Here is a 15833-nt window from a genome sequence, read left to right as displayed (position 1 = left end):
GTCATTTGAGAAGGCAAAATTTCATTAAAAGATACCTGTCTTTTAAAATCCGCATCCCATACTCAAATCGCTAATACAAGATTGATATAACTTATAAAAATAGTGTTTCTAGATTATACATAAACAATTTTATACAGAATATACCTACATGAAAATGGGAAGGTAACAGGTTATAAATTATACCAATTAGTTACGACATTTATTTATAAGAGCAATAACAAATAATTATGACTATGCAGAAAGGTATTTACCTTTTTTATATTTTTGCTATGAAAAGATAATGTTAGCATAGATTTATATCAGTAAATCTCAGGTTCAAGAAGTACAAGTTCAAGTATTTAAGACAGTTTATATAAGAAAAGCATATCTATTTGCAAAGCTCGTGTCATAAAGCAGGAAGTACATCACTTTAAGCCTTTAATCTTACATCATAAAGATAATGTCGTGGTATGTGTACTTTTAACCATCCTCTAAGAATATATATTTTATGCTCTTCAGTGAAATACTGAAATTTATCAGTGAAATAAAATTGATATTTTCACTGTTTCAAACATCACAAGGCCGCTCATTTACATATATGTCATTTAAAGTAACTATAATTACAGACGCATCCGTTCAAGTTACATAATAATCAGTTCTGAAGATCGCCTAATACTGAAAAAAGTGGACGCTCTGTCTCGGGAAACTGTATTCGTTTGGAAATCAGACGTTTTTCAACAGATATTTGAGATGTAACAGAAATGTTCTTATGTTTATTGATGCAAAGACAACGTGTTATGTTTCAAGGCATCCAGTTTACGTGCCGCATACTCATTCCGACTCCTTAAGGTTTGTAAGTGCACTAAAGCTGGATAAAAGTAAATATGCTTCACATACTTCTTGAATAGGCTTATATAAATGTTGTTCTTATTTATGGTCCTTTGGGATGATGGAACTCATTTAATGTTAATGCTTAACGTAATTCCGGTTGGTCTTATTGACCGTGAGGTGTGTTACATGTTTTATTACGTCAAATGAAATGACTAAGTCTAAACGAATGTGCTGTTATTTAATCGGCTGTTTTGCTATATTTTAAAGAAACTTCCTGTAGATTTGATTGACATTGAAAGCGGCAGCCTTTAAGTACTTTGCGGCGGCCATAAATGGTAGCTCCAGAGTATGCGCCAATATTACTATTGTCTCTGATCATTTTTGAACTCGGAGACAAGTTAATTTTGTTATATAAAAAAGTTTTGCTTGAGCCGAGAGCTGTTGAACATTTGATTTCCTCGCACTTAGAGATTCAGTTAAAATAATCTATCAATGAATGCTTGCCTGCGTTATGATTTCAAAAATAAATTAGCCTTTTGCGTTTCGGTTGTGGCATTATCATTTCTGGTCCAAGTAAATTAAAAGACGGTCCGCTTAAATTGGTGCGTCAGGGCATCAGGGATGTTGTACATTTCGGTACATCTCATGAACACACAAGTCTGCTATTATGCGCTTAGTTGTGCTTTTTATATTATCAAAGATTTGACTCACCATAATAGGAGTCTTTGAGTGCCGTGTGGCCCCGTTACAGACACAGTGTTGTTACTGTATCTGGTTCTTTGATAACATAAAGTCCATATAAAGATGCATTTGCGACTGTAAAGTAATATAGTGAGTTATCAGTGATATGTTTGTGATAATTATTCATATAAACGCAGTAATATGAAAATAATAAATAAATAAACAATATTAATATTTTCATTAACTTATTGATACGAAATATTTTGACTCACTCAGTAGCATATGATATTTAATTAACTCAGTAAATTACTCAATAATAATTTGATGGTGCATAAAAAATAATTTCTTACCTTATATCACAATGAAAACCTGTATAGTTATTTTGACCGGAACGCTTTAAATAGTGCTAAAAATGACGTGCTCATATACATTCGTTTCCAAATATAAATGCTTCTTTCAAGTTTAAATTTATTACTTATCTCATATTTAAACATGTACCATCGTGAGAACGCAAATTTTAAAGAATATTGATATTAAAGTGATATCATTTTTAAATATAGTCAATGTCGGAATGTTTTCTTCGAAAGCCACATATAATTCCCACGTAAGATCAATTATTTCAATCCCGTTTTATCACGTAATTGGGAAAATGAAAATGACAAACCAAATTTCACTTTTTTTTAGGCAGTTTTATGACATTATACCAATTTATGTTTTGACGGCAATTTATACACTCATTTTATTTATTTGCAAATAAATTAGGTCGTATGAAATGAGGATTCTGTCAGTATATATCGACACAGTAATGTAACATTCTTAATAAGGTGATTTCATATTGGCTTTGTTATTTTGCCTCGGCCAATACAGCAATTAAAGGCCAAATAATAAAGTCAATATGAAATCCGCTAATTCATAACTATTTTATTAATTAACTTTATGATATGCATTAAGCATGCCATATTTCATTATTGAATTCTGATATGAACCACATATGACAACAAAAAGACATTTTCATTTGTTTGATTCCTCAAAGTAAACTATCCCAAGATTTATATTCATGGTTACTTTCAAAGAAGGAAAAATTGGCCCAATTTACATTAATGTTAAACTTTTCTGCTATATGATGAAAAACATCGCTGTAAACTCGGCCAATGTCTGACCGTCAAGAGCTGTCAAGCTGACATACGGGCATTCGTACCCAACCAAGTAAACGCAATGTCTGATTCAATTTTACAGGACAGAGCGCCACCTGATTCAGAAGTCAACATCCGTTTTCTAAATCCGTCGAATTCATTGACAATCCATCATAAATGCAAGTTTCAGGTACCTAATCGTTTGACCGACGGCAATGTACATTCAAATTCCGTCCCATTAAATTAACTTATCTTGTGATAACAACAAGTTACTGTAATCTAAAGCGCACTAAACCGTGGGTGGACGGATAGCTCAGTGGTTTGCCCACTGGCCTTCCAATCCTGAGGTCGGGGTTCGATCCCTGGCAGCTCCTCGGGAATTTTCAGAAACGCTTTTCAGTGTTTCCCACCCAACTAGAGGTGTACTGGTCAGGAACCCAGGCAATCCTCGCGTGTATCAGTGCTATACACTGGGCACGTTAAAGAACCAGGATGTCTATTCGAAACGAGCTAGGCTAAGTTAGCCGGATAAGCCTGTATCTGATTTCTGATCTCTCTGTCGTGGGGGCTTTGTCTCACTCTGTCCCTCTGGTCAGATCGCTCTGTGTCTGTACTAGTAGAGGATGAATTATGCGCCCTGTGTGGCTGCATTTGAACTATGTAAAGCGCCTTGGGCGTTATATAAATCTGGTTTAATTTAATGTACAACGCCAGTGAATATACTATGTGTAAAATTAGGCGTTTAATCAAATAAAGCAGTTTCAGTTTTAAATAATATATTATCTGTATTCGTAATAGAAAAATATCAGTAAGGTTATTAAAGTTTTGACGAAACTTCAAAAAAATCAAGATGGCTCTATTTTCCTTCCGGGAATGGTTTGATGGCTGAACTAATCGGAAATTCTAACGCTTTCAGTCAAGCTGACTAACATATCAAATTCTTTATTAGTTGAGATGCAGCAAAATTCGTTTGCCAACTTTAACTTTAAATGCCTTCGGTAATTAACATAATATTGTGAAATATTTTGCTTTAATAGTTAATCACTGTGGAGAACCACATGCTCAAAATAATCTCTAAACCAAAATACATTTATGAATAATATGGGATCATATTAAAGCAACTTTTGCTGTAAATCTAAAATATAGCCTACCATATGGCAACATAGATGTATCCTAAAACTATATAGATTTCAATCACAATCACCTTCTGATTATCTGGAACAGTTCAAGAAACTGAGACTTTTTATTTTCCTTAGTGTTTGTAATTACAGGATATCTATCATTATTGTCAACTACATAATAATTTAACAATTTTCATTAGTCATATGTTAGGCTATGTTTAAATTTCATGTCTTATCATGGTAGGAAATTTATTCATGTTCTTCAAAACTTTGGTTTAGAGATTACTTTGATCATGTGATTCCCCACACTGGTTAATAGTACGAGTTATTTGAATCAACTTAATAATGTCTGATATTTTGCTACACGTAACAATATGAGAAAATTAAAGATTTTATTCTGTTAAGTAAAAAACGAGATATTTTAATTAACTCAATAATGTTGGATACTTTAATTAATTCAACAAATGGTACAAACATACGGTAGTATGTTTAGGACATGTGTTATTTTTTTTAAGATTAAATTATCTCGTGCGCACGACATCTTATCTTGAGCGATCAACATCTTATCTCGTGCGCACGACATCTTATCTCGAGCGATCAACATATTATCTCGTGCGCACAACATCTTACCTTGAGCGATCAACATCTTATCTCGAGCGATCAACATATTATCTTGAGCGATCAATATCTTATTTCGAGCGATCAACATCTTATCTTGAGCGATCAACATCTTATCTCGAGCGATCAAAATCATATCTTGAGCGATCAACATATTATCTTGAGCGATCAACATCTTATCTCGTGCGCACGACATCTTATCTCGAGCGATCAACATATTATCTTGAGCGGTCAACATATCATCTTGAGCGATCGACATCTTATCTCGAGCGATCAACATCTTATTTCGTGCGCACGACATCTTATCTTGAGCGATCAACATCTTATCTCGAGCGATCAACATATTATCTCGAGCTATCAACATATTATCTCGAGCGATCAACATCTTATCTTGAGCGGTCAACATATTATCTCGAGCGATCAACATATTATCTTGAGCGATCAACATCTTATATCGAGCGATCAACATATTATCTTGAGCGATCAACATATTATCTTGAGCGATCAACATCTTATCTCGAGCGATCAATATCTTATTTCGTGCGCACGACATCTTATCTTGAGCGATCAACATCTTATCTCGAGCGATCAACATATTATCTTGAGCGATCAACATCTTATCTCGAGCGATCAACATATTATCTTAAGCGATCAACATCTTATCTCGAGCGATCAACATATTAATTATCTTGACCGATCAACATCTTATCTTGTGCGATCAACATCTTATCTCGAGCGCACGACATCTTATTTATATATATTAAGGCCTTTTGTGTGTGCATTTAGGTCATCAGTAAAACATACGGACAAGTTGTTAATTAGGGTCCCGCCTATTCCGCTGTTATTTAAACTTCCCACAAGTACATGTACAAGTTTATCACATCAATTGGGAAAGCAATGCATATAACTGGTCATCCTATCTTCAAAATCAAATGAACATAACCAATGATGCATACTACATGTTAAAACAGCAACAAATTTCAGTTCGACTGATAAATTCGCGCAGAAAAGTTGCATGTATGAATTAAGGGAAAACAAGGAAAATCGTTTAATATATGGGCGAAGTATGGAAGCCCTGGAGGGACAATTGATTTCCGTACTTCCCACTTCTGACTTCTAACTTTTGCACTTCTCACTTCCAACTTCTTGACTTCCTACTTCTAACTTCCGCACTTCTGACTTCTCACTTCTGACTTCCAACTTCCTGACTTTCGACTTCTGATTTCAAACTTCCACACCTCTTACTTCCGACTTCTTGACTTCTTACTTCCTTCTTCTAACTTCCGCACTTATTACTTCTAACTTCCACACTTCTGACTTCTAACTTCCTGCCTTTCGACTTCTGATTTCCAACATCCACACTTCTTACTTCCGACTTTTTGACTCCTTACTTCCCTCTTCTAACTTCCGCACTTCTGACTTCTAACTTCCGCACTTCTGACTTCTAACTTCCTGCCTTTCGACTTCTGATTTCCAACTTCCACACTTCTTACTTCCGACTTCTTGACTTCTTACTTCCCTCTTCTAACTTTCGCACTTCTGACTTCTAACTTCCACACTTCTGACTTCTAACTTCCTAACTTCCAACTTCCGCACTTCTGACTGCCAACTTTCCTTTTTTGGAAGTCGGAAGTAAGAAGTGTGGAAGTTGGAAGTCGGAAGTATGAAGTCAGGAAGCTGGAAGTCAGAAGTGCGGAAGTTAGAAGTCAGAAGTGCGAAAGTTAGAAGAAGGAAGTAAGAAGTCAAAAGCCGGAAGTAAAAAGTGTGGAAGTTGGAAACCAGAAGTCGAAAGTCGGGAAGTTGGAAGTCAGAAGTGTGGAAGTTAGAAGTAGGAAGTAGGAAGTCAAGAAGTTGGAAGTGAGAAGTGCAAAAGTTAGAAGTCAGAAGTGGGAAGTACGGAAATCAATTGTCCCTCCAGGGCTTCCATAGCGAAGCCTACATACTATTTTTTTTTGTCAAGGACTTAAATTTATTTCTTTGCATCATCTTTGATGTTTTGCTGCCTTTTTTATCAGTTTCCGTATTTAATAGTCTAACCCTGCAAACATGTGAAACGGTTATAAGTATAATCTAAATAAAAACAAAAACGGTGGCAGCCGTATGTTTTTACTAATCATCTGAATTCACACAAAGGTCCTTAATAGATATTGATAAGATGACCGAGAAAAGATGTTGATCGCTCGAGATAATATGTTGATCGCTCAAGATAATATGTTGATCGCTCGAAATAAGATGTTGATCGCTCAAGATAATATGTTGATCGCTCAAGATAAGATGCTGATCGCTCAAGATAAGATGCCGTGCGCTCAAGATAATATGTTGATCGCTCGAGTAAAACTGTTGATCGCTCAAGATAAGATGTCGTGCGCACGAAATAAGATGTTGATCGCTCAAAATAATATGCTGATCGCTCAAGATAAGATGTCGTGCGCACGAGATAAGATGTTTATCGCTCAAGATAAGATGTTGATCGCTCAAGATAATATGTTGATCGCTCAAGATAATATGTTGATCGCTCAAGATAATATGTTGATTGCTCGAGATAAGATGTTGATCGCTCAAGATAAGATGTCGTGCGCACGAAATAAGATGTTGATCGCTCAAGATAATATGCTGATCGCTCGAGATAAGATGTTGATCGCTCAAGATAATATGTTGATCGCTCAAGATAATATGTTGATCGCTCGAGATAAGATGTTGATCGCTCAAGATAAGATGTCGTGCGCACGAAATAAGATGTTGATCGCTCAAGATAAGATGTTGATCGCTCAAGATAATATGTTGATCGCTCGAGATAAGATGTTGATCGCTCAAAATAAGATGTCGTGCGCACGAGATAAGATGTTGATCGCTCAAGATAATTTAATCCTAAAAAAAGTAATTGCATGTCCTAAACATACCACCGTACAAACATAATATTGAACAATCTGGAGGAAAAAAACTCCCTCTCTTTCTTTTGCAGTTTGAACTGTATTGAGAAAACAAAATAATCATTACCAAAGCTAGACTAATATCTTACCTTATATCGCAATGGAAAGATGTTTATCTAAATTTGAATAGAACGCTTTATATATTCTCGAATAACGCATTTCTTATATGAATATACATATAGTACCTATCTCAAATTTTGAAATATGTTATGTCATTATCTTATCATGGTTAATTGTGTATTTTTAGAGTACCGATATCAGGCTGGTATCATTTTTTCAATATGACCACGTCACACTGCTGGGTTTACTACGAAATCCACTTGAAAGCCACACGTTTTGCAAAAGAAATAAACTCTCAAAATGACAATCGACCGTATATTTAAATGTTGCGTTAATATATAACACCCACCTGTCACTTATGGTCTTCCGTACTTGAGTATTGTTACAGTAATAAAAGCATGTGATTTTTCATCTTACAAAAAATAAAAAAAAGCACATCATTTCAGTACTTTCACTTGTTTTGCAAATAAAAATGACAAAGCTGACTTGGTTATTTTGCGATTCTTTTACATATCCTCTTCTATGCTTGAGTATTGTAGTAAAGACATGTGATTGTTCTATTTTAATATTGGTACTTCTGTGATCTTTTCTATGCAGAAAAAATGACATGGTCGACATCGTCATTTCGTGATTTTTTTGCCAAAAATATTTAGATACACGAACAACTTCGTTTGCTTTCGAGATGGTTTTACCATTTAGAATATTGAATGGACTCTATGATCTCAAATGCACAGAAGAAACACTGAATTCATGCATGATATGACTTTTCATGGCCGCCACAAGGCTAGTAAAGACTGCCGTTGAGTTAAGAAAATCTACATGAAGATCTCTTTGTAGTAGGCCTAATATGTCTTACAAAAACAAAATACTCAAGGCTTCATATTGATATGTAAAAACAATATAAACACATTTTTACTTAAATTGTGACGTTGCGAGTGAATTCATGCTAGTAAGTCTTTGCTGCAACCATTAAAACATTGAATAAAAAGGGGGAAAATGTATTTACATGTATGTTCAAACTAGTCATTCCCTATGCTATACTGTGACTGTGAACCATTTAATCTGGTATTCACCCGATACATTACATGATACAGAAACAAATAGTGTCCATATTCTGTATGTATTTTGGTAGTTACGTATGTATTGTTTGACGGAATTAGTGAAATAAACGCTTAAATTGTTAATCGAATAATCTGGCCTTACTTGTTCTTCATAAACTTGAAAAGCACGACCCTTTTTAAATGTCTGTAACTTTCAGTTTCTTTAACAACATTGTCAGTAATGAATAAAAATGTTTTCCAACAAACACACTTATCATCAGTTCAAAACCGAGACTCCAAATTTTAGTGGTGGTATGTGACCTAAGTTTCTATGGCTGACAACTTTAGTGCAATTATTTCATGATGAAAATGCAATTTAAATGTCAAGCATAAACCTGCCAGGTGATTTCAGCAAAAACACGCAATGAAGTTAAGGAAAAAACTGTTGACTGTAGAGAGCAAAAAAACAGAACTATTTGAATCCGACATTATGCGACTACCGCTTATGTTTGCGCCATTTCCCTATTTTGTCAGTAAAGTTAAAATACAGGCTCTGACTGGACGCAATATTGATACATTCAAACACCGAAGCAATAAGTCAGAATGTGGAACTTATAAATAAGAAGTAAAACATTAGAAGCAAGAAATTAGAAGTAAGAACTAAAAACTATGAACTATAAAGTAAATAATTAGAAATAAGAAGTTAGAACTAATAAGTAACAAGTTAGAAGTCAGAAATAAGAGTTCTTTCTTTGCCTTTCGTGCTATATAGAGATGGATCGAAGAGGGATACCAGCCATTTTATGACTCTTTTTATCATATACACGCACTTAAGTTTTATATTCGTTTTTTTTTTATATTTTCAACGTATGCTGGTACGTATCAAATACACTACTTTATTTCACTAAGTTAAAAAATCTTTCGCAAAAGTTCCGCCAGAAAATTAACGTTACTATATGACGTATGCAGGAACGTTTCGATTACACGGGGCCATCATAATTATTGCACGTGAGACACACTGCTCAATTAGGGCCATAGTTACTGCTTCAAGGGCATTTGGTTACTACATGCGTTTACAATAAGGTATAATAATGTTAATAAAAGGGTATGCGAAGTATTAATAATTTGGAAGAATTTCCGTCCAGAATGCACAGTATACTGATTTCTTATACATAACATTTTCATGTATTTACTTAAACACAAGACCTAGCTGACATATCAAACATTCAATTGTATGAGCATACATGTACATGTCTAAAATAGTCAAGTGCCAATGATCAAGGATCTGCATCATACCTACAATTGGGATAAGGTCGATCATAATGAAATTTTACCGACTTTCTCCGAATCTACAACTATGGAGACAGCATGAACATTATTCTGGGCTCAGTCGCAACTCCTACAACGTAGAGCCGACTAACTGTACTTACTAAAATAAAATTACTTCGCTGGGATACCTCTTCCAGTCTAAGCAAGAAATACACATTTAAAATTTATAAGCGTACTCTTTAATAGTAATTTCTAGCGACTCTAAATAAATACAACATAGATGTAAGAATTTAGAAGTAGGAAGTTAGAAGTAGGAAGTTAGAAGTCCCTCCCCGGCTTAGTCTATACTCATGAAATAAAAAAATAAATTTGTCTACAAATTACTTTAATTGGGTACAATTGTTAGGCTTATATTTGCTAAGCATTACCTAGTATTCTACAGCAATCAAATTCGTATTGTACTAGGTGCAAATCCGATTGTGTATTAAATATGGGTATCATATTTTCCCACGAACAGTTCATTTTATCTTTGGTTCATATCAATAAACTTTAGGTTCAAGAGGTCTACGTGCGAGTACTTAAGACGAAGCAATTTAAATAGTTTGCGCCTACTTATTATGAAAACATAAATCTAGTTTAAATTTGTGTCATAGAAAAATCGCGGAAATTTTACCTTTTCATGTTAGATTTATAGGCGTAAATAAAATGCTTGTTTCCGGTATCTCGACCTACCCTAAATTTTTGGCTCGACCCTACTTGTTGGGAACCAGTAGCCGGACAAATTTTCATATTTCGGCTCCAGTATTTCCTAAAAAATATATTTGACATAAATGAAGCCCACACAGCACGAACTTGAGGTCCTTCTGCATCCGATGTTGTAATCAGCATTGCGTTGTGACATAAAATATGGGTTCCATGGGGCCTCAAATGGGGTCACAAAAAGAAGGTTTTTTTCCCCGTGAGGTAAACCAGTAGCCGGACAAATATTTTGACGATGCTTTGCTGTTATTTTGATAGCGAAATAAGTAATTAGACTATTTTTACACATTTCTTTATCATTAATCTCTCCAAAAATGCACATGAAAGATAACCCGACTTTCAATAGCAGCTACGAAAGCAAAGAGAGGCTAACTATAACAAAACAGAAAAAGTGGAAACTCCACAGGTCGTCTAACACGACAAGAACGAAAATGTTACAGGCTCGGTTTGATTGAGCCTGTTCATGGACGGTAGTGGAAATGCATGCTACCGTCCACGCCCTCTAGCCCCGGGTTGAGCAGAACTCAACATTTACAATGCTACAAGTATAAAAATCAATTAAGAAACATCCGCAGATGTATTCATACGGCGGTGCACATGGAACCTTCAATGATACACTAGCGTGTAAATCCATGAAAAGCATCTGGTCCCCAGAGAAAATAATGGGTTTGACCTAAACTAGAAAACAATGGGCAGAACTAAACAAACTGGAATTTAGAAAGGGGATCTGAGGTTATGGAGCCTGCATATCAACTCGAATTTCGTCTAACACGAATTCTTGATAATTCCAATAGATATAGAATTAAATTAGTGCAATAATCGACAGCCTAGAATTTAATGTAACTATTACCGTGAAATTAAAAGTAGCACATGTTATCAGCAGAAAATCAATATGTAGTTTAATTATTTCTTGCCCACTTGGTACCTCGACAAGTTTAAACTACTGCACATGCGCAATGCTATCTTCATGTCCCGTGAAGACAGAAAGTTGTTTTGTAAACACAGGTGAGGTATCATCTTAAAACCTAACATTATACAGCCCTGTAATATTGTGGTTTGTTGTAGACATGAAGAACAAACATCCAAATGATCGAGATGAAACAACTACGTGAATAACGCCGAAATAAAGTGGTTATTACATGTGTCCGGTAACTGGTCCAGTCCGGCTACTGGTTCCCAACCAGTAAATGTTTTTATGGCCTTGGGGAATTATTTTTTCAACTTTTTAACAAAAAGTTGCAAAACAGCACTTATTATGGTTTAAACATGGTCAGTGATGTTAGAAATCAACTTACTGGTGCTCTAAAGGCATAACCCCCTTATTTGTATTCATTTTTAGATAGAAAAGTAATTTCCGAAAAGTCCCACTTAATAAATAAAAAAAAAATAAAAAAAAAATTACCGACCTACCTACCTTAATTATTTTGAGCATGTTACCGGAAACAATCTTTTTTTTATACCAATAATCTTTACATATATGTTCGAGGTGTCGTAGTCTATTAAGTCAATACGTTAAATTCAAAATTACGTCTATATACAATGTACAGTAATTTAAAGAAATAAAAAATAATTTAAATATGTCATTCAAACCATAGATGTGAGTAAAGCAATTATCACCGATCTGAAATAATTTATGATACAGCGCTCTGTTCAATATGGCAGCCGCAAGCCGTACTACATTGTTTAAAGTAACTAGACAGCAGCTGACAGTTGAGTTAGCAATCCACAAATTATCATGCGTGACACAGAGATGCAGACCTGCTGAGTCACTGTTCAAAACAAAGAAATTACCCGATTCGTAATAATTTGGACACCAGCTTAATGGACTGGTATCAGCTGACATTTTTTGCTTGTAATTATTACTTTTAACAAGAATAGTCCTATTCATGGTATGTTTTGCTATATTAGTTACAAACCCCACGCTCTGCCATCTGCTCCATAGCGGAGGGTTCAATTTTCGTCGCTAACCGTGAATGTATTAAATCGCATGTAACGTGTGTGATTAATTACATTTAGAAGTCGTATACACGATTTTGGTATGTTTTTATTTAATTTCTCAAAGAATTCATGTAATTCTTGGAAGCAGGCCAACACGTTCATACACAAAATAATTGCTCGGATTCAAATAACTCGTACGTAAAATTATTGTTCTTGAAATTGAGTTCCTGTTTATCGCATTTTTAAGTGACATGCAAAAATATGGTAAATGTCATGTTTGCAATAACGAGAAATAAAAATGGTCGTTTAAAAACATTTGATACATGCTTTTGATAGTGTTGTTGAATCGGTTATGGGTATTATGTTCACCGTTCCCAAGAAAAACGGAATGGTATTTAGAAATTGTACCGGAATCGTTAAGTCATCACTTATGATAACAATACAAATTTAGTCCTAAAGTCATTTTGATATAGGGAAAATTCGTTCACGGTCGCCAACAGTGGCTTGGGCTTCTGGAGACGTTGATACATAAAAACGTGTATTATTCCTATATATTTCTTCTGTCTGTTCTTTGTGTAGTGTGCAGAACCGTGTAATCATGCTCCTGTGACAGTTTATATTAAAATGGACTATACATCCAGAAATACCAGTAAAATATTGTTTAGAATTCATCGTGTAGCGCAATTGTTCTTTACACTAAAGATCTCATGCCTGTCAAATAGTAATCAATATCTCATCAACTCATTTATCTTTTATAATAAATGAATTCGAATTTAGTAATAGTCAAAAAAAGATAAAAGGTAAGGGTAGATTTCCCGGAAGCACAGAGCACCCCAAACACAGCCATAGAGCAATGAATCGCAAAGTAGGCCCACAACAAAAAGAAGCTGTAACGGAAAAATATTGTAGACGGGTTGCTTCAAAAACCAAACAACAAGTAAATTATTTAAATCATTATGTCAAATACAGAAAAAGGGGGTGGATGGGGGTGAAATACAGCAAAAAGGGGATGGGTGGGGATGGGGTAGAAAAATGGGGTCTGGTGCTGGGGGAAAGTGGAAAAAATTAAGGATAAATATTCAAAAGGGAAAAAACAAGAATAAATATCAGCCACGTTCCTAAAAAGCAGTCTCTCTACGCCGTGAACCACAGCAGCGCAGACACGCACGTACACAAGACAAACAAACACAATTAACACTGGTAAACAAACAGACATTTAAGAGAAATAACACAGTAGGGCACTGCCCAAAACACACACACACACACACACACACACACACACACACACATATATACACGCACTCACATTTGCACGCACACACCACGTGTTGATTACTTGCAGAATATATATATGAAATTTGTTCTGTAATCCATTTTTCTTCTGTTGGAATTGAACGGAATTGTGCGACGAGAATCGATTTTCCTATTAGCATTTTTGAAATGAGACACATTCCGATTTAAATAGGCAAGTGAATAAAAGGTAAAGCAATAGCGATGTGTTTGATATTTTATAATGTTGAAAAATATTAAGAAAAAAATCTCAAAACAGAGTGTTAGCAAAGTCAAGACCATACAAATTCATCCAATCAATTGTCGGTATAGTTAAGCGGTGCGTGTCTGAAAATCTCTCGCAATGTAATCTCTTTTTAAAACCCAGATTTGATTTTAGAATATTTCGACCCTGGTAACAAACATGGGCACTTTTTAGAAATGTCACACTGGATAACGGTCGGGTTTATATATTCTTAGTTTCATTAAAAGAAGATAAGAAGATCTGATGAATAAGTGGAATCATTAATTTGTACCACTTAAAGTTTCGATCTCTCAAAAACTTTAGAACAATGGCATTTTCTTTAGCCAAAGCGCTGTCATGGATCAACTAGAGACCACGAATACCTGTTCTTGGACATATTTTTTTCATATTTTTGTTTAACAACTAGCTTTCAGTACTCTGTCTCTATAAAACTGTCCATGACTGCCTTTCCTGACTATGTAGAAATGTATACCCCTTGAGTTAAAGAAGATATAATACGAAACGTTTTCGACACTTTTAGTTCTTTTTGCAAATTATGGTCTGCTGTCACCTTTTCGCATCCACTGTCTGTTGTCAACGCGTGCTGTGGCTCATGAAAGTATAAACAGGTCTCATCTCCTCTTATGGACTGTGGCAATGTGCGATCATCTACATTTTCTTTGCACTTTTGACTCTATTGGCCTTTTTGCTCCTCGGTTAGTATGTGAGGTACCCATCGGGCTCAAACCTTTCTTAAAGTGCTTTGTGAGAATCTTGTGAGTTTCCCCGTTGACATGCTAAGAAAAGACGATATCTCGGACACTGTGTACCTTGTGTCTTCATCAATCAGACATCTTGCAGCAGAAATGTTCTTTGACGTCACTGTTGTTTTGAGCTTGCCAGGACGAGTAAATGTAGGCCATAGTTTCAGATTTTTTTGTTATAAAGGAGTCATTCATGTATTATCCATGTAAACACTAGTTTCCTGTGTGTCTAACTTCTACGAAAGCGCACGATTGTCATTATTTTTGGAATGGCCTTCGTATTGTTATACATTTTGCTTGAAATTGTGACAAAGAAATTTTTAAGATTATATGTAGCTTGACTTTGAGATAAGAGACATAAATGTACCCAACAGGAAATAACGATGGTAAATGACACTTGATTAAAAGTTAGATCATTAGAAAATAAAAATCAAACATGTGTTTAGCCTTAAGCTTAAACGACCTTGACTGTGGAGGATGCAAACGACAGGAATGGACTTTGTTCTAAATATTGAAATAGGAATTTTAGAATACTTGTTAATTTTGGGAATAATTAAACTATGTAAAATTAGTGCCTGTGATATACGTTTGATATTCTTTCCTACTTAAAACCCATTTGAATTCATTTGACATCTTTGACCTACTTCTACACTTTCATTTTTACCAGAAATCTTTTTTTCTTAGGAATTTTGCAGATATGTGGGGACCTCCTAACTTAGGGTGCACGACGATATGTCATTCATATACCTATTCAGACCGACAGTTAATTATACTGACTATCGGACGGGAAGCCATTCAATTTGTGTTCTTATTACATCAAAAAAATCGGTATTATAGCCCAAATTGACGGGAGATTTATGTTTGGGACGATGCAATAAAGGAACTTTGTACCCCGATCAGCCGTTTTATAAGTTCATAAGTCGATCTATAGGGGATTTTATTTAGTACATAAAACTTAAGGTACATAGTTCTTTAAATATGATTTATTCAATCCAAAGCCCAAAATTATCCTGAATAAATTAATACATAACATCGCTCTCTCTCTCTCTCTAGATGCACATTTAAAATTAATAATCTGTTTTTCATAAATTAATATATCCATAGTTCAGAAATAGCCTTTCAAAAATGAAATAAATTTGAAAATAATTTAGAATTTTGAATGCCAAAACTGGGAGACACCTATTATCTTACAGCTAT

The 15833-nt window shown here is 34.9% G+C and overlaps 1 protein-coding gene across 4 annotated transcripts in view; it reads right to left on the bottom strand.

Annotated features, from left to right (window-relative positions):
* Positions 1–15833, bottom strand: part of LOC123552426 (uncharacterized) — a 137135-nt gene that overhangs the window by 85468 nt on the left and 35834 nt on the right. Inside the window, exon 1 of one of the 4 annotated variants that reach the window (XM_053541934.1) lies at positions 1522–1625. The exons of the other annotated variants lie outside the window; for them this stretch is intronic. Coding sequence (XP_053397909.1) covers positions 1522–1524 — 3 coding nt within the window. The 5' untranslated portion in view covers positions 1525–1625. Of the gene's footprint in view, positions 1–1521; positions 1626–15833 lie in introns of those variants that run through there. 4 annotated transcript variants of the gene reach the window in all.

This window comes from Mercenaria mercenaria, chromosome 4 (assembly GCF_021730395.1).
Source record: "Mercenaria mercenaria strain notata chromosome 4, MADL_Memer_1, whole genome shotgun sequence".
NCBI classification, from domain to species: Eukaryota; Metazoa; Mollusca; class Bivalvia; order Venerida; family Veneridae; genus Mercenaria; species Mercenaria mercenaria.
This window is presented reverse-complemented; position numbering and strand designations above follow the sequence as displayed.